At 44.2% G+C, this 27995-nt stretch overlaps 1 protein-coding gene across 2 annotated transcripts; it reads left to right on the top strand.

Moving 5' to 3' along the window:
* The first annotated feature begins 14 nt into the window (after window positions 1–14).
* grb2b (growth factor receptor-bound protein 2b) lies at window positions 15–27579 on the top strand. Of its 2 annotated transcripts, none has more exons than XM_034593472.1 (6): window positions 15–231; window positions 2003–2264; window positions 19923–20020; window positions 23702–23824; window positions 24270–24438; window positions 25239–27579. In XM_034593472.1, exons 3-6 carry the CDS (start codon window positions 20007–20009, stop codon window positions 25455–25457), a joined length of 525 nt encoding a protein of 174 aa, XP_034449363.1. In that variant the 5' UTR covers window positions 15–231; window positions 2003–2264; window positions 19923–20006; the 3' UTR covers window positions 25458–27579. The 2 variants fall into 2 exon arrangements, with proteins under 2 accessions (XP_034449363.1, XP_034449365.1); XM_034593474.1 differs by having other exon boundaries at window positions 48–231; window positions 25272–27579.
* Window positions 27580–27995: the final 416 nt, after the last annotated feature.

Below are 27995 nucleotides of genomic sequence, written 5' to 3'. Positions count from 1 at the left end.
CCTCCCTACGAGGCGGACGCTGCTGGTGGAAGGAAGCGGAAACAAACGTCGCAGTCAGCCCTTATGCTAACAGCTACATCCAGGCTCCTCGGACGGGGTGGAAGCGACACCAGACCGACGCCGTTAGCTGCTCTCCAGGGCACACGGGAGCGGATAGCCACGCCAGAGAGGGGTTTTTTTTTCTCGTCCCGGTCGTAACGGGGGCAGCGGACACACGGAACGGCTCGAGTGGTGAGTTTCCGCTCTCGCTTTCCCCCGTCACGTTAAAAAAAAAAAAAAAAAAAAAAGTTGCGCTGCTCCTGGAACATTAGCCGGAGCTAGCTGCGGGCTAACCGCGCTAGCGAACAGCAGCTCGCGCTACGAGGAGCGAGAGAGAGAGAGAAAAAAAAAAAAGGTGTTTTCTTCCTTTTCGCGTTCGGCGGGCGTGAAAGCCAGCTAGCAGGCCGCGGGCGGACCCCACACATCCGGCGGTGACTTTTAAAGTGGCCCCCGGGCTCCTGGAGGTGTCATCTCCACCCCCGGACTGTCGGCATCTAATCGGCGGGTTAAGTTTAATAGTCGTAACCCCCCCCCCACCACCACCACCACCACCCCACCCCCGTCGCAGTTATTGTTAGCCTGTAGCCTGTTAGCCGGTATGCTAGCTCCGGCGCTCAGGGACGCTGGGCGCAGTCTGTTTGCCCCGGATCGATTCTCCTCCAACTTCCCGGGGGTGTAAATGTGGTGACATAAGCCGGGTTCGGGGGGCCTGGGGAACGGGGTTAGGTGCCGGATGCGGGGTGGGGGGTGTGTGTAGCAGCGGGTCGGGGGTCAAGGGATCGCGGTGGATAAAGTAATTGTCAGGGTTCGACAGCCCCCGAGCTTCCCCTTTTCTTTATTTTACACCGTCTCCTGTCAGCGACCAGCTTCTGTTTACAGCAGCGGGTTGAATGCTCGTGGGCTGTTTTGTGTGTCCCTGTCAACACGGAGTCACACGTTTCCAGCTGTGGCGATTACAGACACACAATCAGAAGTGTTGTGTTTGTGTTGTGCTGTCAGGTTTAATGGCCTTACCGCTCGTATTAGCGTGAAAAACCCCATCAGAGCTGCAGCGCGGTGGCATGTTAGCAAACAACTTAATGGGATAACGCAGCTTCATCCATTTAACTCGGCGACTGGCAGGTTGAGCCCGATGTGTCACTGGCGGCTCCAGTTAAAACGGGCTGCTGGTTTTAACCTCTGCTGGTTTCACTGGGAAAGTCTGCGGGAGCCGAGGCTGCTTGTTGGGGAACTTTTGGTGTCATCGTTGATCCTGATTCTGCAGCAACCACAGGCCACAACCTGACTTTTCATATCATCCTGCCTTCAGTACGTGTGTTCTGGATGCTGGATGTTTTGATATTTTCTCATCTCATCGCCTCATACGTGCACTGGACTCCTGATAATCTCCTGTAATCAAACCCGGAGGGGCTGGATGTGATAAACGCAGTTGTCCGAGTCATCTGCTGCAGACATCCTCCTTTCCAGCCTCCTAGAATAAACTCTGCCATTTTTAAAACTGTGACAGACGCCAAACTGACCAAAACAAAAGAATACCAATATCTCAGAATGAAAAAGAGGTGGATGACACCGGCGGAGATGTCAACAACGAGATTCAAGTGTTTTTGGTGATTACGGGCCGGTGCCAGTGTGAGAAACCAGTAAACCAGTTTAGAAGTAAACCACAATCTGAATCATGATCTGTATCCACACCAAATTTCCACTTGGTCATGGGTGTCCACACTCTACGAGATTGCTGCATTGTTTCTGTAGAAAATTTCACAATGTCAATACACGTGGGTGAAAGATGCTTGATCTGCACCATCCACCACTGAGTTTCGTATATAATCCTGATTACAAAACACACAAACAAAGCATCAGATTAACAGACAGGGGTTAAAAAAAAACATGACCCTCCATGGTGGAGATAACTAACCAAACAGTTTTAGCTATTCCTGATTGACTTTCACATTGTTTCTTGCAGGTGCCATACTGTGACCTGTATGTGAGGTCTAAGCCCTAAAGGAGCGGGTCATAGACGGGAGGAGAGACTCGGGAGAGAAGCATCTGGCCACAGGCGCCTGGATACGCGTTTTTATTTTTTACTCGGTTCCTTAAACCTGCAGCCACAACCAGCAGTTTTGACGGCAAGTGACAACGACCATGGAGGCCATCGCCACATACGATTTCAAAGCCCACCGCTGAAGACGAGCTTAGTTTCAAACGCGGAGGAAGAAGTCCTTAAAGTAAGTGACAACTGTTTGAGTATTCAGTTTTTGGGCCTGGTCTGTATTACTCATAACGGCATGAAGTGCTTGAACATATATTCTTGCTGTTGGGGTTTACTTCCTGTTTGATTTCTTACATCTGTCTTTTTTTTTTATATAAAAAACCCTAGCAACAGTTGCAGTTTAACCAGTTATGCCCATGTTTTATCAAAAAAGAAACTGTACGATTTGAAGCCACCACCACCACCACCACGATGAAGCAGCAGTGTTCAAGACTATATCTTATAATGAGAAGTATTTTAAATCATCAGACACTTGCCTTACCACTGAACCCACATTTGAAAAAGAAAAGAAAACACCATTCAGCTCAGATTGGTCTTAAAACACAAAACGCACTGCTGCATGATGTGACGGTGCACATGGTTATTAATAGAGGCATCAGAACGACAGAATCTGGGGCCTAGATGCTCAGGTCCATTGGAATATAGCAAAGTATTCTCCTAGCAATGCTAAGGCACCGTGGTTTTTAAGAGTCAAAAACACTGCAAGGTTTTTTGTAAGGATTTGTTTCCATTATGAACTATTTAAAGTGCTCTCTGTGAAAAACCCTGGTCTATATCCTCCGGCATGAGAAGCTTATTCAAAGCCTTACTTTCCTGTTGCACGAAAAGCGTTTATGTCATTTCTCTGACCCCGAAGAGGAAGCTAAGAAGTTAGAAAGTACATTCTGCAATTTTCACTGCACAATGATTCTCGTTGGGTTTAAATGCAATCGTCCATAATCCCTCTTGTTTCAAGTCCTAGTCGTAAAGGGCTGGGTGTAAAGGCAGGAGTGTATTAAAAAGAAATAAACTTTTATCTTTTTAAGAAAATGTAATCCAACTAAATATCTTTACTTTTAAAAGACCCTTTGATAATACACAACTATAAGAAACACATCATTTGTATTTACTACTGTTTAATAATACTTCTTAAACAGTCAATTATAGTATTAGTATTGCCACATGCCATTAATACTGGATAATAGAGTAGTGTGCACAATTGTTTTTTATTGTTTTTATATACAGCCTTATAATTGTGTTGTGTGTGTGTGTGTGTGTTGTGTGGTGTGTGTGTGTGTGTGTGTGTGTGTGTGTGTGTGTGTGTGTGTGTGTGTGTGTGTGTGTGTGTGTGTGTGTGTGTGTGGTGTGTGTGTGTGTTGTGTGTGGTGTGTGTGTGTGTGTGTGTGAGAGAGTTGGCTGCTCAGGGGATGAGTGCTGTATTTTCCCTGAATAAGAGATTTCAGAAGGGAGTTTTGAAAAGACTTCTTATCTCAGCGGGGGGGGGTGCCTAGAGCGAGAGGAGAGAAGTGGGCTCAGGAAACACTGAGCTAAATGAGTTCTTATTAAATTTGCATATGAAAAAAGTAAGTACTGTACTCTCCCCCTGATTCCAGTGGCCAGTTCTCTTGATGGAAAGATCTCTAGCTTTTTACCAGATGGCAGAGTTCCAGCCTCCATGTTAATGGGAAATACCACAGCCCCCCCCACCCTCCCTCCTTTAATTGACGTCATTAGAGATGAGATGAGCTGTGCCTTTTGGTGCCTGCGTAATTTCTATTTAACTGAACATTATTTTGAGAAAATGTTCTGCGTCGTCTAAATCGAAAAATTCTCAGTTCCCCATATTTTTTGCATATTGTTGCTCTCAATTTCTCAATTTGTTTCCGTCCTTGCAAAATGCTTTTAGTTTGTAGCTCTGTTTTGCAGAGTGTGTCTGGCTGCATAGAAAACACGAGGATGGTGTTATGTGAAACCTCATTATTCCTCTTCATTCTTCGTATTCAGTCATATGTGTGAAGATCGACTTTGCTTCTAGGCCTGAAGTAAAAAAAAACGACACTAAGCAATGCGATACACAATTACTTCTTAAGTTTGTCAGTCACAACCTGACGTTTAAAATGCGTCTCCACATGTGACTCCAGGGACGAGTTGTGATCTAATTTAACTTCCCTGCTCTCTATTCAAAGAAACAATGATGACATCAGACCAAAGGGTGTTTGTGTTTAGACCAGTCAATCAATATTGTGGCAGTGGCCATAGATAATTCAATGTATGGGACCTAGTGAAGCGGGTCAGAGGACTGTCAGCTGAGTAGCCGTCCTTCGTATATGTGGCCCAGGGACACATTGACACTCGCACTGTTATAAGAACGTGGCCACACTCACCAACTCAGAGCTGTCCACCACAGACGGATTGTAGATACAGATCTGAACAGGGTCTATAATCCACCTCAAACACCCAAGCTGGCACACCATGTTAACACCATGTAATACCATGTTAACAGACAGTTCTCTCTGATGCCCACATCTTCTACACAAAGTGGCTTCAAAATGAGATGATAATATAATGCCCAACATATTTGACCAAAGCCAGTGGGCTGAATACGTGAGTGAACAATCTTAAAGATACAAAAAATGCTTTGCAGGTTATTTCTGCCCAGAGAACCTGAATTTGAAACGTGGAAAGAAAAGCCTGCATCAGTGTTGCCTCGAGCGCCGTCCACATTTCATCTGAATCATTTGTTGGCTGCTTTGCCCACAGGAGCAGTTCACTATTTTAGACTGAAGTAGCACGATGTTTGTCAGAGACCATCCCCCCCCTCTCTTCTTTCATCCTCTTTATCCTGTTCTCCTCTTTTATTCCTCTTTGCTGTGCTCATACATTAGTTCTCAAGTCTGAATGTTTCCCCCTCAGGTAATTTCTGAGAAACAGGATGGAAACAGGCTCGTGTCATTTACTGAAACCTCCTGCTACACAGGTTGAACCCCAATTCGATGTTAGTTTAAACGGGACTAGAAGGCTGCAGATGAGTCTGTTGGTTTGCTTGGTAACAGTTATTTCATGTATCGCCAGGATGTCACCAAGAAAATGGTAAATTTGCAGCTACTTAAGAGCGCCAAATCATTATAGTGATAATTTCTCTCTTAAAATTACAACATCCTGGTTTCGAAAGAAGTGAAAATGAGCTCATGCATAGTCAGGGTACCAATTGTGCAGAGTTTGGCTATGGCTTGTCTGGTGTTCGCTGTGATTCTGATGAAGCCTTTGCCTTGTTTTAATTATTTCCAAAGAACACGAGTAGTAAAACTACAACATCACGCTCTCTCTCTCTCTATCTCTTTGCTCTTTGCCTTCTGCTTTGTATACCAGGTTAATATTTGGTTACATAATAGCTCCTGTAACATAACCAATTGTTCTCTTAGTTGGCAACACCACCATGAATAATAACGTGCTCAAAATATCTTTTGGCACAGTTTCCGTTTGTCTTTTTCCATGTACACTTTACCCTGTGCCGTACAACATGCTGCACAAGTATTTAGAGAAGTGCGTGTAAAGAAGAACCTCTCTGAGGTGGAGTGTGCTTCCTTGTGGCTTCTTTTGCCTCCATCACCAGTGCTATCTGTCTGCTGATACTAATACTAAACAGCTCTGCTCCCGGGACAAAGGCTCCCTCTCATGAGAGAGCCGGCCTGTGTTCAGGCTTTGCTTGTATGTAGCATCCTTAACTTCTCACTAGTTCCAGTATCAGTGGGAGATGGCGGCCTGTGTTGCTGTCGACATACAGGCTGATCTGTTTTACTGATTGTATTTCACACTATCATCATCACGCATGTGAATGTGAACTGCACGGGATGATTATTCATTGGGTGAACGCAGATGAAGGGAAGCCAGTGTGGTCGGGACCTTTCATGAGACTGTGTAGGAAGTATGATCGGCGTGAGCAGTACATTTAGTTTAAGTCTGAGAGACTCAACAGAATTCACTGTGTTCAAGGCCAAATATTAGGCACCTCCAGCTCTGGCTTGTTGCCACAAAGCTACTGCTTTCAGGAAAGGGCCTTTTTTTTAATCACTTATCTAAAAGTCTGCCAGTAAGGAAATGAAAATAACTTTTTAATCATTATATATGTAAATGCAATGTCACGTCTTGTGATCTACTAGAGAATTTCCTTTTGTTTTCTATTTGTCTTTGCAGTAGTGATTGTTTTACTTTGGCTGTGTCCCGATGAAGGGGGCCACCTCCATCAGAGGATGTGGTCTACGTGGCCCATGAAGGAGGCAGCCATCGTAAGACACGTAGACTGGGAATCCCAAAAGGAAAGGAGACTGTCTGCCGTGATTTGTGTCACCATCTCGCCCCCCCCCCCCCCCCCCCCCCCCCCCTTTACCGCTGGCGCCAAGCAACAGAGCGGCAGTTAGACACAACGAGAACGTATTAATGCCCCTTGGATTTTTAACACGCACAGTGGCTGTTAGATTTAGTTCAAGACACTCAAACGAACTTACAATAAAAGTGTAAGCATCAAACTTTTTTTGCTCGCTTTCTCCAGAACCGCAATGAATCCTGGGATGGGACAGTCTAGTTTTGCCACTGTGACACAAACTGTCTTCAAATGCAGCCTCTGAAGGACGTGGCCCCTGAAATGAGACGCGGCCCCCGTAATCTGCATCAGTTAAAAGATCCCATATTGTCTACTGTCCCCGAGACGTTCAGTAATCAGGTTCCACACCTGTGGGGGCCGGCAGTGTGTCTCTGTGACTCACAGCTGGTTGACCAGACAAGGCTCCCCTCTAATTTGCAGCCCTGAGTCTCACACCGGCATTTAGGTCTCTCATGTGCCAGCTCATGAGTAGCGCAGCGCTCCTGTCACTTTATAACCCGTCCCCCCTCCAGTCCTCCTTCATACGACAGACGCTGAGCACGTCGGAACCATTAAAGTTTAATGCAGTGTCTCTGCTGTTATAATTAAGTGACTACTTTTATTACACATGTTGCTTTTTTGCTCCTTATCTGTCAGTCGCACACAGAGCTGCCAGCACCTTCCTGTTTTATCTTTACAGCCAGTTCCAAGAAGTTCAACTGTTTCAACTTCTCTCGTGATCTGAAACTAGAGATATATTTGCTGTTTGAAATTTAGATAAGAAATAAGAACATTTATCTTTTAAATGTACCTGTATTCTGGGCTCAGTTTTTAAGTTGTGGGTTTGGTTCGTTTTGTAGAACCTGAGGCATGTGCATACGCTTTTTAACATTACTTAGAATCTGTGATTGAAGCATTTAAACAGACGAGGATGACAGTATAAAAATCAATAAGGGCTGAACCATCATCCTTCATCATATCCGCAGCCGTCTCCCGCTCAAATACACAACGACCATGTCACAAGAGCTAGTGTAAGGTTTCAGATTTAATCCAACTCAACCAGCTATATCTAAACGGGCCCGTTACAGACCACATAGTTGTTTGACCAGTGTTATAATCAAATCAGCTGTTTTCAAAGCTATTTCTATATTTTCTCTTTCTGCTGCTTCAGACCGTTCACATGACTGCGATGACCAGCCCAGACTGTGCCACTGTGTCTGTAAAACAGATCTAGAGGCGAAGCAGCCGGCGTGTGGAGGCCACAGTCGACGCTGGTCATTGTCCTGTGCACTTGTTCTCATTTCCTCCTTAAATAAATAAAGATTAACAGCCCTGCTAGCTGGCAGAATTAGCTCCCATCAGCAGATCTTTGAACCCTGACCACGGAGCTTCGTGTAAGATCCGCCTTTCCACTCCGTCACTTCTGCAAACTGTTGTCTCCAGATTCAAAGTGTTTTCCTATTTGAACTCTGCTCAAGTCCCGTTCACTATATCAACATTATACTGCGGACATAAATCAGAAAGGAAAAAGCCATAAAGTCAAAGTGACGGAGCTTTACAATAGATCAGTGTTAGACCGGACACTCTGGGGAACATTAAGCCACTCACTGGTCATTATGTGAGGCAAAATGTCCCCTCAATAAATGTCAGTTATTATTACAGTGAGAAATTAAAAATTATATCTCGGAGATAAAAAAACAAAGAATCACTGTGCATTTGAAGGAGTTTCTAAGTAGCTACCATTCAGCTTGTGAGATTTTAGCAGACAGGGCCAATGAGTGTTAGAAATTGAACGCTGCTGAATGATTAACAGGTTTGTTGGGAGCGATTTCTTTTTGGCTCATCAGACCAATTTCAGGTATTTTTCCAAAGTAAATTTCCTGGTTCAGACAAGCTTTTCAACTGAATGTGGAAGAAAGTATTTTTCATTGAGAAGGAACTTGTAGAAGTTCATTCACACTGCCTCCAGCCGTGTGGGAGCCCACAGTCAACTTGGGCTTAGTATCTGCAGTACAGTTGTCTAGTCTGAACCAGTATTAGTGTGTGTGTGTGTGTGTGTGTGCGCTTACATTAACGCCACAGCGTAGCTGTTTTCACATCCTGTTTGACGTGTCTTCCAACCCCCGGCAACTTCCTGTGTCTCCACTGCAAACTCCAGCAACTCGCACACTGTGCATCTACCCCACCGCAGCGAGGGGTGGGAATCTCTAAGCCCCTCACGACTCGACTCCGATTCAGAGGGCTGCGATTCGATGATAAAACGATAACTGATGCATCAAAGAATTTAATTTCTATACATGATTTATTTTGTCATCGCTGTGCATCTTCACCAGCCTCCTGATTTGTGCTGTAAAGTATTTTAGACTGTTATAAGTGTGCTGTAATTTACAAAATAAGGTTTTCAATTCATAAATCAGACAACAGTTTATAACAGTGTTCAGCATCGAGGTGTTTTACTCCGCTGGTCAACAAGAGATTCTGCTCCTCTGCTCTTTTCTAATCACTCACACTTAGAGCTGATCTTTATAAAAAAACGTCTGAATTCATATTCATGTTCCTGGATAAAGGGGGGGGGGGGGGGTCGCTTCTTCTGCAACAATGAAGTGTGTTGTGTGATAATCTGCAGGAGTGTGTGCGTGTGTGTATATTTATGTGTGTGTGTCTGCCCCTTCTCTGTCGCTCCTCACACACAAACTGACAATCACATGTGTTTAGTTATTAATCGATTATGTCGCATCATGAATCTGGATCGTTCCGGTCACTTTAACCCTGATGTCCTGACTGTGCGCGTCTCGTGTTGAACATCGTGCGCACATGTTTTGTTTACATCCGTGTCTCATGAACTCTAAAGCGAAACACAAAGTAAACTTCAGTAGGGTTCAGTTCCTAATAACTAGTGTTTATTGTAAATGTGTAAAGTGAGCAGGAGAGTGGAGGGAGGACACTGAGGCAGGAGACTCTGACACGGTAAAAGACGGCCGGACCTTTTAACGTGCGTCTGTCCTGATCCTGGATCAGCACTGGTTTTAATTTTGCAGCAGTGGAACGTCGCTAAAACAACGAACGTAGCGGGGAAACTTGAATCGATTATGTTCGATGCAGAGTTGCCCACAAAAAAACAATACATTTCCACAGCACTGGAGTTGCACACAGATGCACAGACCGTTGTGACACAGACATTTAGAAATCCACTTCACCTAGAAAGGGTCTTTTTTTAGACTCTCCTTGTGACATCTTCTTGTACCTCTCTCTGGGTCGTGTTATAGAAGAGGAAAGAGCTTTTAGCCTCGTTACTCTAACACTATCTCTGAAGGTCCACCACCCTCCCCTGATTAATGGCTCCCTCATTGCCTATTAGTGCTTACGTATTGATTTCCCTTCCCCGTCCACTTGACCACTGAAGAGTTGTATCGGCGCTTCCTTGTGACGCTTGAATGTCTTAAATCCCAACAAACTCGTAAGCCGTCATTAGGGGCTGAGCTCCGGATCCAAATTTCAGCTTTTTGATTCCCTTTCCTTCCCGAACACTCGAGGTCCCAGTCAGCTGTGGTTTTCTTGTGGATTCCTTGGCTGGCTCTGTGAAGCAACCGTACAGATGACTGCTGGTGGGGGGGGGGCAATAAATCGCTGCTAGGTTGCTCATCGTGCACTTCTTTGATAAAGTGGCGACTCACCCTACTTACGCTGCCAAAGGCCTCGTAGGATCTCACTGGAGTCCAAGAGACTGCGTGTGTTCGGCTCACATTTGCATAGGAACAGGCTGTTTTCTAATTAAAAGCTGAATCTCTGGGGAGAAAGCTCAGATAAGTGTTCCGGCTCTTTTTTCCTCTCTCGTCTTCCTTGTGTAATTAAAACTGTGTGACATTGTTAATGTAAGAAAACTACTTTTTTTTCGAGGGACTTGTTATGGAATATAGCTAAAGGCCATGGCCCACAAAGAAACACTCTCTTAATTGTGCTTCAGAATGTGATTTCTCAACACAACGAATGCAACCCTATCTGCTTTCGAAGTTCTAATCACATTACTAACCTTGTATGGAAGCAACACTACGGCCATCCCTCCCAACAGAAGTTTATACTATACCTGAGCTCGTATTCCAATCGTACTGGTGTTGCTTTTCTTGTTTACACTTTACTGAGCTCTTACATTGATTTTCCTTCGTAAAACAGTAGCAGCCAAAACAGTGTGAGAGCTAAGAGGACGGTCGTGGTCTTCTTCTGAAGAGCAGACATGGTCACCTGCAGGCGTGTTGTTTGCAGCGCCAATGGAAGATGGAACTGCAAATATTGCCTTAGCTTAGTAATGGAAAGAAGTGTGTTTGCAGTGACCATTTTGGCCTTTCTCCCCTCTCGTTGTTGGCTTATTTTTACGTCTATGAATTCTAAGAAAATGTTCCAAGTCGACATATGGCAGCAGGCCTAGCTGGCTGACACTGATTTGTCCCAGCAACTACCCACTCTGGTCTAATAGCTGCCCAGCTGGGCAAGGTTTAATGTGTCAGCACTCACGCCCGTGCTGGAGCTGGGGTTGAAAGCTGCCCTCTTAAATTGATACTCTCTCGCTCCCTCTATTTCTGCTCCTTGCTTGCTCACACGTTGCCAGATCCAGTGAGTGTCTTTGCTCAGGAACAGCCTGTAGATGTTTTATAACAGACAATTAATGGACGTATTGATCATCATAGTCTAGCCTCTTATCCGATTGCATTTTTGAGCACGTAGACACAACACAGAGTTTTTTTTTTTTAGGGCAGCATCGAGTTCGACAGCGTGGTTCTGGGTAGAATAGAGATTTCGATTATCAACCATGATATCTGAACCGTCCAAGGCAGATTTGCCGCAAGCTATGAGATTGTGAAACCGTGTTATGTGCCCCTGTAGACGGATGCAGGCACCGTAGACACAGTCTAATTCTGAAATTAACTGCAGGCGAATTGTGCAGCTCATGTAATCATCAGCCGTCTGAAGCAGGAATTAGGACAGCTCTGTGTCTTTGATCGCCACACGTGGACATAAACATCTCAATTGATGTCACTCAGACTATGTCCAGTCTGTGCGTCTCTCACAGTCAAAAACAACCATCAGAACAAAGATTAAACCTTTATTATTCTTTTTGTGTTGGCTGTGCTAGTTTCTTTACAATAGAAAACAATATTTTAGATGCAGGTACATGTAATGGGAACAAAGAAGAAGCTTTGCAGAGTGGGAATGAAAAATCAGCTTTCCCTTTCAGTGGATTGATGGGGCATCACAAAAAGGCATTCAGTTAGTCAGCTACCGCAGATGGAGGCCGGTGCATGCTGCAGAATAAAACATAGCGAGTTTGGCTGCTCTGAAAAAGAGATGCCCTCATTTTATGTTATTTGCCCTTGAGGAGTTTTCCTAAGCTGATCACAAGGATTGTGATTCTTCAGTGGTCCACTGTCTCCTTCCTCTGATCTCTCCCTCCTTCCCCCTCTCTCGCAGCTTCTGTCACTGTTTTGCGTCTTATTTATTTTTTTACCTCCTCTCCGGCTCCATCTGCTTCTCTTCTCACTGCTCCAACTCTCTGTAGTGTAAGAGTGTGAGTCAGAGCGCTGTAATTAGGCCTCACTCCTTCTCATCCCTCCTGATGTGCCATAAAGACACTGACAGCTGTATTTAAACCAAAAGTTATCATTCTCTCTCTTGTGGCTTCCTTCTCTCTGCTCAGCTGTAGCTCCCACTCAGCATAAAAGTGAAAGATAGTCTGATTTGTGTCATGTTTAATAAATTAAAAATACACGATTGACACGGCTCTAATGATCTATGTTCCATGACGTGATTGATTCTCAACCTTTGGCTGACGCCGCCTTTTTGTAGTTTGCCAGTGGTGGATGTTTGCTGCTCCAACAACAGCTGCTGAAGCTCGGACACAAACACGTCCTCAATCCTACATATCACTTCAAGAGTTATTCCTAAACACACACACTTTTCTAAGCTGTCACATCTGTTTACTGCACAGCAGATTTTGTCGCGTTTTTAAGCCGGAGTCATCAGAGGGCATCACCAACGTAAACTGTGCTGAGAATTCAAGCTGTGATAAACAACAGCATCATGTCAGAGAGGAGCACCCCCCCTCTACCCAGCTGCCTGAGTCAAATTGATGTTGAGAGGAGCCGGGCTAAGCCAAACTTATCCTTCCATATCAGTTATCATACTTCCACTGTTAGAGTTTGCCTGCTGCATTATTCTACCCCCCCATCACTAACTTTTGCATCCTGGACACATTAATCCAAAGGATGTTGGCAACTTCATGCAACGCCCCCCCCCCCCCCCCACTCTGGGTTACTCTTTGATACGACTCGCTGAAACAATCAGCCAATTCAGCAGAATTCAAATTATTCAAGAAATTTTTTATTTTGGTGGGAACTAAAAGGGAAGGAAAAACAAATCAAAGGCATCAGTATCAAATTGTTAAGTTTTGTTAATTTAAGAAGACTTCCAATTATTAAATCAATATCAGACTGATTTAAACCGTCTGTATGGTTCACGTATGTCTTGTGTCTCCAGCTGTGGGGATGTTGTTTCTTTTGCCGGTTGTCCAACAGCGACTTTAATCCCTGGATGGGAGGTGTTGTTTGTTTGAAGCTACAATCGCTGCTCCACGTGCTACATGAAGGAGATTCCCCTCGTGCTAATGGCCTCGAGCATTACTTTAATTAGACCAATGTTATAATCTTTTTATTTGCCAGAATCCAGTGTAATCTCCTGTGTTCTTCTGCATCAGGGTGGCACTCGTTGCCTCCCCGGCTCTGACCCGTCCCCGTGTAAGTCTGCAGCCTCCCTGCTGGGAGCTAAAGAGGTCAAACTCGTTTTAACGGCTTTTATGGGTTTTTCTAACACTGTTATTCTAAACAAAGCAAAAACTGGGCTTGTCTGGGTCTTACACTCATCTCACCCCCAGAACCTGCTGTGATATTTAAATCCGTCTCTCTCCACATCCTCCGTCCTGAGCAGGGACGGGAACCTTTTTCCCGTAAAGGGCTATTTCCATTTTTAATACCATCCTTCAGGGGTAATATTAAATTATTGAACACGTCTCACTAACCTCTCTAATGTGGTTCCTGGAACTGCTCCTCCTTGGCTGGACGTCTGATGTCAGGTGATAGTGATGATGATGGTACTTGCAGCTGGTTTTAAAACAACTTGCTCAAACATATCTTTAAACATATTTCATAGCACCTTGTATCAAACTATTGTGTTACGACCCAGATGCCAGAGGGTTCCTCAGCCCTGGTCTGGAGTAATGTAATTATTTATCCTTTGTGATAACACGCTGAGGGTTTTTAACACCAGCATCACCCACTTTCTCCAAAGACGTGATCCCACAGCGTCTGTGTACTGTCCTGTAAACTGCACTGTTCGGGGGGGGGGATCAGTTTCTCCTCTGTGTAAGATCTGGTGCCTCAGTGTGGTTCACCCCCAGCTGCCTGTATGTCAAAATACCAGGCCTCAAATTCCATTCCTGCTGGAAAGCCACACAGTTGGTACACACACACACACACACACACACACACACACACACACACACACACACACACACACACACACACACACACACACACACGGTCAGGCATGTACTTGGATCTAGTCCCGCCTGATACCCCTGTATTGTCTGCTAACATCTCATGTTTAGGACTAACTTTATCGGACTATTTCTTATATTTTAATAGTTCCTCCTCTTCTCTAGTCAGTGTCTGCACATGAACTGAGGGGAAATTTTGATGTAGGCAAATGCAAATATGTTATTTAGAGGGCAGCACTTACAAGAAACCACTTCCTTACTCAATCTGTCTCATTCTGTGGAACTGGGGTTTGTATTTTGTAACATACGACAGCATTTTTGGTTAAGAATTAAAGATCTGCGGTGTCATCCTCTGTCTGTATTTCCTCTTTGCTTGGACTCTTCTTAGAATCTTTTCATTTTCCAGGTACACTCTTGTAATTGACCATTTTCTGTGATCCCATTAGAAAACCAAGCAGCGTTTTAATGTTGTCATTATTTCCACCTGCAGAGCAAATAAGCAGAAAGGAGCACGACCAGGTTTATTAAAAATGGCAGAGCCAACCAGCTTTGGCCTCTGAGGGTCCGATGAAGCTTTAGCCCGTCTATCTTTGTATCTGGCTGACTGGCCGCACGCTGAGATTAACTCACACTCCAGGGTAATCCCTGCTGCTGATTTATTACAATCCCGTGTGGACTGAGCAGACATGTGGTTTATTTAGCATCTTGTTTTCTCTGACCCTACTGTCTCTCGCTGGACTTCACTTTCCACCTCCGTCTTGTGTTTAGAAGCAGCCGTACGTTCACTTCATGTTATTACCTTTTGAGTATGGTTATTTCTTTCAACATACTTATTTTGTAAAGGATTTACTAGGTGACATTTAGGTTTAAGTGACAGGAATAGGAAATTAGGGATTTTTATTTAATCTCTTCACTTCCAACTTAATCTGTGTTTGCTCTGCTTTGGTATCAGCATTAATTCAGATATTTACCCCACACACGTCCTGTACTGACCCAACACTAAAGGTCACACGCTGAAACCAACTCCTCTCCTTTAGTCATAATGTCTGTTCATGTAAACAACAAAAATCCTTTGACATGATTATAGGATGCAAGTCGCCTTCTTGACTTTTCATTTCATGACAGAGAAGAGAAGAACAGAAATCCTATTATGTTGCGTCGGTTTCCCCACATCTGATTAAATAAATCTCTCCACTGCGAAGACAACGCAGCCCTGGGAAGATTATTACTGACGTTGAAACTCAAGATGTTGTGTAATTCTGTGGGTTTTATAGAGATGTACCGAATAAATAAACATGTCCGTGACATCTACACATGTTGAGCGTCACACACGGGTTTGTGGAGTGGAAGTGCTTTGTCTTGTGTGTGTGTGTGTGTGTGTGTGTGTGTGTGTGTGTGTGTGTGTGTGTGTGTGTGTGTGTGTGTGTGTGTGTGTGTGTGTGTGTGTGTGTGTGTGTGTGTGTGTGTGTGTGTGTGTGTGTGTGTGTGTGTGTGTGTGTGTGAGAGAGAAAGTGAAAGAAAGAGGGGGAGGCCGTCTGCAGTGGCAGCTGTGGAGGAGATAATCCACGGCCTGAACCTTAGCCTCTCAAATACCAACTCTTACAACTATTGTGGCTCAATCAGATTAAAAAGACAAAAAAAAAAATGAGAGAGAGAGAGGGGGAATGTCTGTCATCCACAGAAGTGCAGCAGCACAATGCTGGCTCAGCTGGGAACAAAGGGACGGAGCTCAGTCTCACACAAAGCTGCGGTTGTCTCCTTTCTGTATGGTTTATAAAAAAAATAAAAAAAACTGCCAGCCAAGCAAATATTTTATTTCTGCTTTTCCTCATGAGCTGCCATTGTTTCACTTTTGAGAGTCGTGAGATGTAAGCGAGTTCAAATGTCGCTCCGAGGACATAACGCGACCGTTTAATGTGATGTATTTTCAAAGTGTACAATCTTTCACTATTTTAATATCCAGGCCGACGGTGTTTATCTTTTACAAGCTGAGCAAATGTCTCAGAGCTTGAAAAGACCACGTGACTCAGTTGTCAGGGGTTTGTGTCTCATCGGACATGCAGATTCAGAAGAAGTTGAACTTGACTCAAAGCAAATGTTTTTACACTCTGGGAAATCCACTGACTCACTTATTGCAGTTTGGTGAGAAGATCAACAGCAGTTTCGTTTCTGTACGGCAAACATGAGGCTGCAGCCGGTTAGCTTCGCTTTGTTCAAATACCAGAAACGCAGGGAAACTGTTTCGCCCCGACACGGTAACTCTGCCGGTTGCCTAGCGACAGCTCGGATCCAAGGTTTATAATCTGACGTAAAACTGTGAATCCTTGTTTTTACACTCACCTTTTCTCTGTGGATTAAACCAACATCGTGTATCATGTTGATTGAGTCGCACATGAGCTGAACGGCTGCACAGACTCAGTGACGATCCTCTGAACTGAAACATGTTTCACAAAGTGTCCCACTGCTTCGATGCTGTTCACATCTGACACTGTCCAGGGGGAGACTTCAAGTTGCTGCACCACAACAGTGAAAACATGACACTCTCATAGTTTGGTGTTTTTTATGATGGCGCGAGAGACAAAGCAGAATCTTTTATTCACATCAGCGTTATTCACGATGTGGTTATCAACACTCTGGTCACAAGTTCTGTTTTGTGTAAAAGACGACAACATGTTTTTGTGCATTATTTTTTATAAGATGCTCGTTGTGCAACATTGCATATTTTTCTGTATCGAGCTTGAGATTCACATCTTCATCCTGAGGTTTCTTTTGTTTGTTTTAATGGATCCTCAAGAGCCATGCAACACTTTGCCTTGTTGTCATCTGAGTCGTCGTCCCACAACAACAAAAGAGTTTATGTAAACACCGCAACATGTGACACCCCCGATTAGTTTCATTTGACTGTGTGAGTGTTATCATGCACTGGGATGTTGAAGGTTCATGTTTATGTAATCCCGACTTGCAGATTGTTTACGTCTCAATCATAACGTGCTTTGGGAGTTTTCACAGCATTTAGCAACATCAAAAATACGACAGTTACCAACAGCTCCACGTTGCACATCCTGGGTTAGACTGTAAACGAGAGGGATGTAACTTCAGACATTGCTTTGTCACATGTTAATACAAGTAACTCATGTAAACATCATCAAAATATAATAATAATAGGGTCAGTAGTATTGTTTATGTTTATACAGTGTGTGGTCCGTTTGTGAATCTCCTGGAAAAAATTCACTTAAGCATCTTAGCAATTGAAATAAAGCTCCGGCGAACTGTATATCGCAGCACCTGCTGTGCTCTATTATTAACTTCGCTTGTAGACTGGGCAATTATTTCAGGTTGCCGGGGTTCACGAGGACCGGAGGCGCGTGGAGCTGCCAGACACATTCTGTCACTGCTGGAGAGAGCCGCGTTATTTATCACTGACATCAGTTAAATGTGGACGGTGTGAATTAGTGTAAGGCCGATCTTTTTCAGGGTGTTAACTGTTAGACCGTTAATATATGACTTTATTTTAATGGAGAGTGCTTTGGAGCATTGGGGGGGGGGGGGGGGGGTTTGGAGTAGATGCTTGCCAACATGTGGGGATGAACTATTGTCTCCCTGACTTCTTAACAACTCTTCCAGCTACAACACGCATCTTGTTCTCCTCCAGTGTTCGCTGCTCTTTGTTTGTTTGAAAGTGTCTCGGCTTGTTTGTGTGTTTGTGTATATGTGATAAAATGCGGTTTCTGCTTTCTCACTGACTAACTTTACACAGCACCTTTTTTTTTTTTCTTTCCTTCCACTCAGCACTGCTCGCAGCCTGAGGGCAAGGCACGCTGTGCTGTGAGCCCGATTCCCTGAATCTGTTTTACTCAAGCACACATGGATCAAGCAAATCAGTCACTCGCACCGTCACATGTTGCTCATGCCTGTGAGCCCAGGGCGTTGTTTTAGCGTCTCGAAATTAGATTCCCTGTGAGTCAGTACTTAGTGTCAGAGCACGACAGCTAAGAGCGAACACAAACGCTGGGATGTGTCACAGAGTACAAGATATGGAGAGTGTGGTCATGTTTTGTTAGGTTCTGCAAAGAGGAGTGTTATTAAAGTTCACAGTATTAGTACTGCTCAGGCCCGACACTCCCATTGGCCCTCACAGTTTTTGCTGTGGTTTCTGTAGCATGTTGGTAAAATGGTTAACGCAAGATTGCTGAGTGGCACAATTTTATTGTTCTGACTTGTTTGTTTTTTCCCCCTTTGACCTTTTTAGCTATTCGAGCATCATGTTGCTATGAATGAGAATTAGCGTGAAATTCTCCTGATTCCGACGATCACCTGATGTTTCCTCTGGCTCCACCATGAAGCTGTAATTTGTGGCTTTTCAGTGAGATGTCTCAACAGCTGTGTGGATGAATTAGTTGAAAAATAATTTTTATACAAGCGCCATATCTTTCTTTGACAAACCTTAAACAATAGCTTGTGTAGCCACGCTATTTAATACAAACGCTCTTGGTCCCAGAAGGATGAATTTGAATATCTTTGATGCCCTGAACTTTCATGTCGTGCCATCAGCGAACCATGAGCTGACGGAGCCTCGCATGTCGGCGGTCCGCCGGCCACAAGGCCACACAATGTTGGAACAGTGTCCCTGTGAAAGCATCGGCTCTTAAAGGTCGGTCTGGTGTGTCAACACGCAGCCCAGAGGCTCAGGCCCTTTGTCTGAGTCTTGGCTCTGACAGCGTTGCATTGACTCTTGTAAACACACGAACCCTGTCTGACTCTTCCCGTCTCTGTGAACCACAGTTTACCCCAATATCTGCAAGTCCACTGAGTTACACACTGTACATAGATGGGCACTCGCACCCCCGCCCCTATTTAGGTTTTCGGTCCAAGTCTTGTGCCGGGTTAGAGGACAGCTGGCCGACTGCACAGGGGACAGCTGCCTCGGGTTGGGTGGGGGGGAAATTATGAATTTAGGAAGAGCGGCGGAGCGAAGCAACAAAAATAATGATTTTGAAAAAAGACGGATATAAAGAAAAACCTGTTTTAGTCCGACACGCATCAAGTCTTGTTTCTCACAATCTTTTCTTTTGCATTTTAGATTTGTATACAATCTGCTGATCGGTGTTGGATAAAAGTTATCAAATGAACCTTAGCTGCTTTTTTCAGTGTTTTATTTAAAAGCCGGGTTGAGGATGAGTCAGAGCTGTGGCTGGATTTTCCTCCGAATATGACAAGTTGTTGGTGAAAAGCAGAAGTGCAACCGTGATTTTTACAGTTTGTGTAGCACCGTTAGGAAAAGTAGTTTTCTTATCCTCCCTATTGTCCCTTTATCTGAATCTGCTGTGTTTTGCTTTTAAGAAACAAACCTACTGTTAAGGTGTTGTAGTAGAAATATAATATTACATAAGGTCTTAATGGCTTCTAATAACCCAAACACAGCATCAATGACCTGACGTTCACTTTGGAGGAACATTTCTCATTGTTTTTAAAACAGACCAAACTCGTGAGAAGCATTTCTGCGGCTGCTGTAGCGTGAAGGTTGATTTCCTTCAGATTTACCAGCACACAGATATTTTTAATATTCACTTGGACACACATGGACGCATCACTGGCACCCCCCCACTCCTTCAGTAGCTGTCAGACATGAGTCACAGCTGTGTCACTGAGGCCTGATGCTGCACACGTCACATACAAACACACAACTGCTCTTTAAACCAGTTAGAATCTCATCTTCTGAAGTACTGGTAGTTGTTTTTTATCAGGTTGTATTTGCCTCGTCTGCCGTCGGTTGTGAAGTTACTCAATATTTGCTCGGCAGTTCTCCAACACGCACCTTCTGAAGTCACAGGAAATGAAATTGATGGTCGTAAAAGCTATATTTAGGAGGGTGCTTGCTTTTCCATTGTTAATGTTTGTGTGTGGCACTAACCTGAAGTACTTCTCTCTCCTCTGCTCTCTGTCCACACCAGGTATTAAATGAAGAGTGTGATCAGAACTGGTACAAGGCCGAGCTAAACGGAAAAGACGGCTTCATCCCCAAGAATTACATAGAGATGAAAGCCCATCCGTGAGTATTACACATGCATGTTACTACAAGTAGAGTTTTTATGTATTTGTGAAATTGTGTGTGTGTGTCAAACAATTATAAATTTCCCCTGATAAAGCGAAACAAGGAGATATTTACAAGCAAACGTGCTGTAGGTTTCCAACACTTATATTTACATTAATAAGATAATTATACATACGACTGAATAAAGAAAATGGTAAAATCGAACACACATAAACCATCAGTTTCTGAGGTTAATTAGGTTAAACTACTCCTGTCCTGTTCACCCTTATAGGACTGCAGTGCCCTGGCCTCTGTGTGTGTGTGTGTGTCTGTGTCTGTGTGTGTGTGCGTGTGTGTGCGTGTGTGTGTGTGTGTGTAACCACTTTAGACGACGCCTCACAGAATCCTTAGAGGACATTACCTCTGGCCCTGCGCTCAGTGCCAGATTAGCTCTCTCTTTATTAATGTGCTCGAGGCCCCTTGCTCTTAATTGAATATTGACCTCCCTGCATCAGAGCTGTGGAGCTGTCAGAGGGTCATTGTGCTCGGGCCTTCTTTTCTTTAGCGTCTTTACCGCTGTTGATTTTTATTTATTTTTTATCTGCCCTTTGTCCCCGTGTGGTTGATAATGCTCACGTGTTAATAGTGGAATCGATATCCAGCTGCGTCTCACATCATCAGTGTCATCGTGTAGCTTCTCAAGGGTGTTAACAGCCTTTATATAACGTTATCAGCACTTTAAATACTTAATGCAGTGTCTCTATAAGTTAATATACATGCAGAAGAGAAGTGCCAACACTTACTCGCTCGGGAGCAATGTTTTCATCACCGCAAAAAACCACTGAACCAATTTCATTGAAACTTGGAGTTTAAAACATTTTTCATTTTCAATCTTCTTGGGAATTCCTCAAGAAACAAGGCCAAGATCTTTATGAACGTTAGTAGGAATATGTGTTGTGCTGTTTGTAAGCAGTCGCTGGTTTCACACTGCACAGGCCTGGGATCAGCTAGTTTCCTCTTGGACGGGTTGGGACAGAAACGTTATCGTGCGTTTGAGGATGAAATGTCTACACGAGAAAACAAGAAGATCTCTTAAGGGGCTTCTTGTAACCTGACACTTGGGAGAGCATTACCTTACGAATAAAATATGACTGCACCCAGTTCGAATTCACCCCCCAACTCGCCTGCTAAGAACTAATCTAACACCTCCTGTCTTTTTGATTGTTTACTTTCCGGTAAACATGTCGACGCAGCGACGTTCGTGCAAAACCAAACTCTTCATGTATCTGAAGAGTTTCCCACTTAAACGCTTTTATTGTCAAATTGCATTCAGGCCAAATTCCCACTAAGGCCTGATCCATTTCAGTGTTTAGTGAGAGCGAGAGGTTTTTCTAATGTCTCCTGTTCTGCTCCGATGGCCTCGGTGTCCCCGCCCACTGTTCAGTGCAATGTGAGTCAGTTGGTGCAGTAGAAGAATCTGGTGCATGTCTCTCTGATTCACTGTGATGCAACACGTGGGGTTTCTACTCGTCTTCAGAACGAGAGATTGCTAAATGTTGAATTGAATACAAACTGTCTCGCACTAGAAACACTGGTAATGGTGATGATGTGGCAGGGGTTTGCCTTTGTCCCCCCCCCCCCCCGATGTGGTGACAATGAAGTGTCGCCCGGCGCCCACACAGGCCAGCAGACACACACACACACACACAGCTGTGGGCACAATACAGGCCTGCTCTCCTCCCAGTCCAAGTGCTTTCTGTATGTGCACAGATCCACAGCCCACCAGTGGCTGTGGGTTTGTTGCTGACGCGTTAACTTTGCGTGACAAGCGAATAAGGCGGCTCCCACACCACTACGTTTCGAAAGTGGCGTTTTCAAACTAAAACGATCTCTGTCCAAAGGGACTGGAAGCGTTGGGTTGTTGGTAAAATGCCGAAGTAAGCCACGCAACGCCAGGATCTGTAGCGGAGTTGATGCGTTTTCTAACAAATCTCCGTAGTGTGGAAGAAGCCCTGGAGCTTTCACATCACAGGGAACGTGTGAGTGTGTGAGAGAGAGAGAGAGAGAGAGAGAGAATGATATTCCTGTCGTTTCCTGGGCTCCATTAATTGCTGCACTATCACTTTTATCCATCAAGAGAATCAGGGCGCAGCTCTGCTGTGTTTCCAGGCTCAGACACGAAGCGGTTTAGGAGAGTTGACCATTTCATTATTGATTTTTCACCTACGTGTAAAAGAGCCTGGATGTCATCTTTTGGGCTGACTGTACTTTTTAATTATTTACACAAGTAAAGAGCTTTTACTGGCTTTGTCTCCCATTCGCCTCTTCCTCCCTCTGTCCATCTTCATCACGCTCGCACATTCGCTCTGTCGGGGTCTCGCTCTGTGACGTAGGAGCTGCACACCTCCAGCTAAAAATACACAGGTGCCATTGCAAAGGTGATTATGAAGTAGACATTGAAGTTTTACTGGTTTTTTTTTTTTTTTGGTGCTCTGTAGAATAAAAGATGGAGAACATTGTTATTATTTAATGACCTTGTCTACTTCCTGGTTTGTGGATGGTCAGTGCAGCTTGTGTAATGTTCTCCTGACGTCCTGGTGAGTTCATGGGAGGTTTATAGGTCAAACTGAGCCAAAGGCCAGTCGGAGTAAATGTTAGATTATATTTAAGCTCCTTTCAGACAAGAACTTTAGAAAATGTCTGCAGTATTTTGTTTGGGTGAAGTTACAGTTTCTGCCGATTTCCTGAATGTTTTCAAGTGGATAATGACGCGTTTGGTGAAACTACGTTCGTGCAGGTTAACGTACTTGTTTCGTTTACAGCAACAGGAACGTTTCGGGGACATTCAGGCGAGGGGGTGGGGCCTCGGTAGAGCAGCGGGGGGGGGGGGGGGGGCGGGACAGGACATAGGATGATGCGCAAATCACACGTTTTTGTTCCCAGCTCATCGGCACCGGCGTCGACTTAGAGATATTTGTATTCTTCTTGTTTCTTTTGGTTTGTTTTCCAGTTTTGCGCCTGTTGCATGTTGAATGAAGCCTCATCAACACCCCCCCCCTCTCTCTCTCTCACTAAGAACACTTTACCACGGGGGCTGCGGTCAAATCCAGTCAATGTCTGGATCAACTGACTCCGGCTTCAGTTCGTGGATAATTTAACTTAATACACATCTAATCTTTTCTCTTTAATTCAAACCTGTCAGTCAACAGGAAATCCACCTTTTTATTTTTAGGTTCACACTGTTATTACTGGTCGCCACCCCCCCCCTCGCCCCCTCGCCACAGACCTTCCGTTAGTGCGACATGCTCAGACGAGTGTGTCTGTGGTTGTGTGTGTGATTGTGGGTGTTAAAGTCAAAGGTGCACGTTGCCTCTTGCTCGATTCATGCTGAGCTGGACTTCTTCATTACACTGATAATAATAAAATGAAAAATGAAGTCACAGCCCTGCGTTGACACAACTGAGTTCTATTACTTCGTTATATTCCAATAATATATATATATATATATATATATATATATATATATATATATATATATATATATATATATAGTACTAGAAACAAAAACTTTATTGTTCCATTTCCACATGTTTCTATTCACTTGAATGTGTATTTGTTGTTTTACTTATCTCTTCTTTCATGAAGCATTTTAACTCAAACTGCCACGTCACCTCTCACCTCTCGTGTTTCGTCCTCCAGGTGGTTCTTCGGGAAGATTCCTCGAGCCAAAGCAGAGGAGATGCTCAACAAACAGAGGCACGACGGGGCCTTCCTCATCAGAGAGAGCGAGAGTGCACCGGGGGACTTCTCTCTCTCCGTGAAGTAAGCGGCGCCGCACCGACGTTGGCGTGATTCACACTCACCCTGTTCTCTATAAATACAATTCAACGTTATACCTCGTACATCAGAGGAGCGTTTCCTCACAGCGGCATAAGGTTAATACGTTTCCATACTCGGTGCTTCTGAGTCACAGCCACTTCCCCCTTTCTCGGGGAGCCTCGGTGCTGCCCCCTGGTGGCCAGTGTCAGGCAGTTATCATTCTATGAGTTGGGGATCAGCCACATGCAGAGATCATGTCCTCTTATTTTAACACGTCTCCATTCTGACCTCCACAAACACATCAGCAGGTTTCATGTGAAGGATCTTAATTACTCTCATTTGAGCTTCATGTCCAAGTTCTCGACTACATTTCTCAAATCTGTCTTCTCTAAATACTGTTGACAATCCCCCCCCACCTCACAGTTTTCCTCTCTGTGACCTTCCTCAGGTTTGGAAACGACGTCCAGCACTTCAAGGTCCTCCGTGACGGAGCTGGAAAGTATTTCCTATGGGTGGTGAAGTTCAACTCCCTCAACGAGCTGGTGGACTACCACCGCTCCACCTCCGTCTCCCGCAATCAGCAAATCTTTCTGCGAGACATAGAGCAAGTCCCCCAGGTAAGAGCAGAGAAATAAGGATTCATTACAGAACGATAAACTGTGACGCAGCAGAACGTATACGTGCTTGTTTCCGACCTCGTCCCCTCCCCCTCGTCTACATCGGTTGTGGGGGAGTGAAGCTCTTGATGCTGCAGCATGTTGGTTTTCAGCCTCACCACATAATTCTATTGTTTTTAACGTCGTTGGTTGAAGTGCTCCGTCTCTCATTACACTGAGTGCAGCTCCCCACAATGGATTCTGTCCTAAATTGAAAATGATGAAGGAGAAACGTTAAATGTCTCATTTGTTCAGAATAAATTCACCGGATGGATTCAACATTCAACTATTAAAGCTTCAAATAAACAAAGACAGAAATGTATAAGACACGTGAATCAGCAGCTCCTCGTCCAGACGCTCACTCTGGATCTTTACTTTACTCCCTCCCCCTGTTTTCATGTCTCTCTCATTTCATTTTTCATGTTAAAGAGAGTGAGGGGAAACTAATCCTGGCTCTGCCCCCTTAATTGAATCCACTACACAAGTGAATGGGTTCTTCCAGCGCCTGTACTCCACCCTTCCTCCGAGTTTTAATAGAATCAGCTCAGTAGTTTTTGTGTAATTCCGCTAAACTGCTAACGTGACTTCAGTGTTTTAACTTTTACACTCACTAAAAACCTACAAAACACACAAGAGGAAAGAAAAACAGATGTATCTCAATAACAAACTCCCTGATAAGTGATAAATCTGTTGTGAATGTTTGAGTTGCTGTGTTTGTTGAACCTTGATTTGTATCATGACTTTGCCGACCGGCTCTACAGCCTCTCCTCTCTCCTCTCTCCTCCTCCTCACAGCATCCCACGTACGTGCAGGCGCTCTTTGACTTCGACCCCCAGGAGGAAGGGGAGCTGGGCTTCCGGCGCGGCGACTTCATCCAAGTCCTGGACAACTCCGACCCCAACTGGTGGAAAGGAGGCTGCCACGGCCAAACGGGCATGTTCCCCCGCAACTACGTCACGCCTGTCAATCGGAACATGTAAACAGTCAGACCATGTAAACAACAACAACAACAACAACAACCACCACAACCACAACACGGCAACCATCACCACCACCACCACCATCATCATCATCATCATCATCGTCATCGTTCTTCATCAGCCACCCCATCATTCCCCCCCCCACCCCCAAACCACCCCTCCACCCCTCTCGGCCATTCCACGATATCGGGAGCAGACAGGAAGAGCAAACAACTGAAAGAGAGAGAGAGAGAGAGATATTAAAACGGGAGTAGTGCTGTCGTGGGCGTCGCTGTGCGGGTGGCAGCTGAGCAAAAAATCAACTTTTACTTGTGCTGAGAATGTTCACCGCCCCAGCGAGCGCCGCGGCGAGGGATCGAACCGTCTTTGGGGGAAATCGAGACGCAGAGAAACTAAAGAGTAGTTGCACCAACCATGAAGATAACCAAACGATTCTACCGCTCCGACCACGGCTGCTTCCGTCTTCTCCTAAACTTCTTAACATTCTGCCTTTTTTTCTTTTTTGTGTTTTTCTTCTTCTCTTCCTTTGCCGCATGTTGTTTTAATCTCCTAAATGAAATGCCTACCGAAAAAATCCTAACTCTGTTTTAAAGAAAAAAGTCAATAAAAATATAAAAAAGAAGAAATGGTTTTTAAAAAATTGTACAAAAAAGAAGAGAGGAAAAAGAAATGATGCCATCTACAGTACAGCAAGTTTCCATGTTTAAGTTCATTGGCACGTGAGCATTGTACATCAGCCATTGGCTGTATAAATAAATCAACTATAGAGAGAATCCATTTTTTAAGAATATATATTATATATTTGTATGTGTTTGTCTGTTTTACCTCTCATCAAATTGTTTTTGTTTGTTTTTTTCATTTGTAAATTATGTTCAATCCTCTGTTAGTCTGGATAAGACCTAGTAGCTCTAGAATGTGCTGAGATGTCAGTGTTTCCTTTCTGTTTGTTCTGAATCTATCTGAGGGCTCTCAGATAACACAGCATGATATGTACGGGGTCACGAGTTCCACTTGAGAAGGAAAAGGTTTCTCTCGTGTCTGTAATGCAAACGAGAAAAAAAAAGTCAACGTTAATGCGGAGAAACCTTAGAAGAGACGAACCCCCATCGGGAAGCTAACGTCGACCAGCGGGTAGAGCCACGAATGCTGCAAGAGCTGTCGTATTACAAAGCCCTGTGTAAAGGTCAGCCACCTTTTCAAAGCCAATGTATTTATTGCAGCCATTTTTACCTGGGCAGTGAATGTAGCTGACTGCGTCCACAGACATTAACATGAGGGAAGCGAGGTCTGAGAACTGAACTACACAACCACGCAAGGGATTTCAAAATGAGGAGACATGCCGAGGCAGTAATGTTGTCGATATTCACTTATAGAGAGACGAGAGAGAGAGCGGTGGATGTACAGGTAGTTAAACATGCGTATTCAAACACGTTCATTACATGCATGCAGACGCTCTCCTCCTCGATACACGTGCACGTAGCGACGAGGCAGAGTTTGGATAATCACATTGTGTAAATCACCAGTGCAGATGTGCAGCTGGCACAACAGTCCAGAAAACTGAGAGATTGTCTTTTATGCTCAAAGTTGAGAGATCAGCTTAAATAATGTAAAAGATTTTTTCCCTTTTTTTGTTTTTGTTTTTTCGTTTCTTTGTCCAACGTGTGGTCAAGCACTTTTTTTTTTAATTTTATTTTTTTTCGTCCAACGTTAAACTCCTGGTCCCGTGTGTGTTTGTTTACTGTGTTTGTGTTTTTCTTGTTCTCTCTGGATAGTGCCTTTCTCTCTGGTGTTTTCAGTGTCTCCGACCTGCTACTTTGAGCCCCCCCCCCCCCCCTCCAACCCCTCCCTTTACGGGGCTTGCCAGTCCTGCAGTGAGAAACCGTGTACATAATCCAGCCTGTCCCCCCCCCCCCCCCTCTCTCCTACATCCACCCGCCTTCACCTTTGTCCTCACCAACGTGGAACTCTTCTTATTTAAATGTCTCTCGCCTTGTCTTACCTAATGATACGGTTTTTTTGTTTTTTGCTCTATTTTTTTTTTGTTTTATTTGCATTTGTTTTTTTTGTTTTTTTGTTTTTTGTTTTCAATTAATAAAATGCAATTATTAAAAAAAGGAGAAAACTGTTCGTGGTTTGTGTTTCGGGAAAATAAAAGAGACGTCACCGATCTGGACGGTGACAAACTGAACTCGGGTTTAGAACCTTTTGTAGATTCTCAACTCTTATCGAATATTTAGCAAAACGTTTTCACACATTTTACAAACGCCTTCCAAAGTGCAGATCTTTAAAAACAGGCTTTGTGCTAAGCTAACTTGTAGCCGGCTCCAGCTACATATTTATTTCCTGTTCTATCGGTTCAATCCTTTGATTTAAGTCTCAACCAAGAAGTTAACACTTTAATTTCTTCTAAAAAAAACATCTCACACTAACATCTGTGAAAAGTTAGAGGTTGAAAATATAAAAATACGACTGCAGCTTTCACACCCCTGGCCTCTAGGTGGCGTCAGTGGAGTAACTGCAGCTGTAAACTGCTGCTAA

The sequence above is a fragment of the Hippoglossus hippoglossus genome, chromosome 8, assembly GCF_009819705.1.
Source record: "Hippoglossus hippoglossus isolate fHipHip1 chromosome 8, fHipHip1.pri, whole genome shotgun sequence".
In the NCBI taxonomy this organism is placed as follows: Eukaryota; Metazoa; Chordata; class Actinopteri; order Pleuronectiformes; family Pleuronectidae; genus Hippoglossus; species Hippoglossus hippoglossus.
Note: the sequence above shows the minus strand (reverse complement) of the source record. Positions and strands in the feature narration are given on the sequence as shown.

Excerpts from the sequence above, each read along its gene's own strand:
- grb2b (XM_034593472.1), top strand. Across the intron at positions 23,825-24,269 it reads GACTTCTCTCTCTCCGTGAA|GTTTGGAAACGACGTCCAGC; the intron begins GTAAGCGGCGCC and ends GACCTTCCTCAG. Across the intron at positions 24,439-25,238 it reads ACATAGAGCAAGTCCCCCAG|CCTCTCCTCTCTCCTCTCTC; the intron begins GTAAGAGCAGAG and ends CCGGCTCTACAG.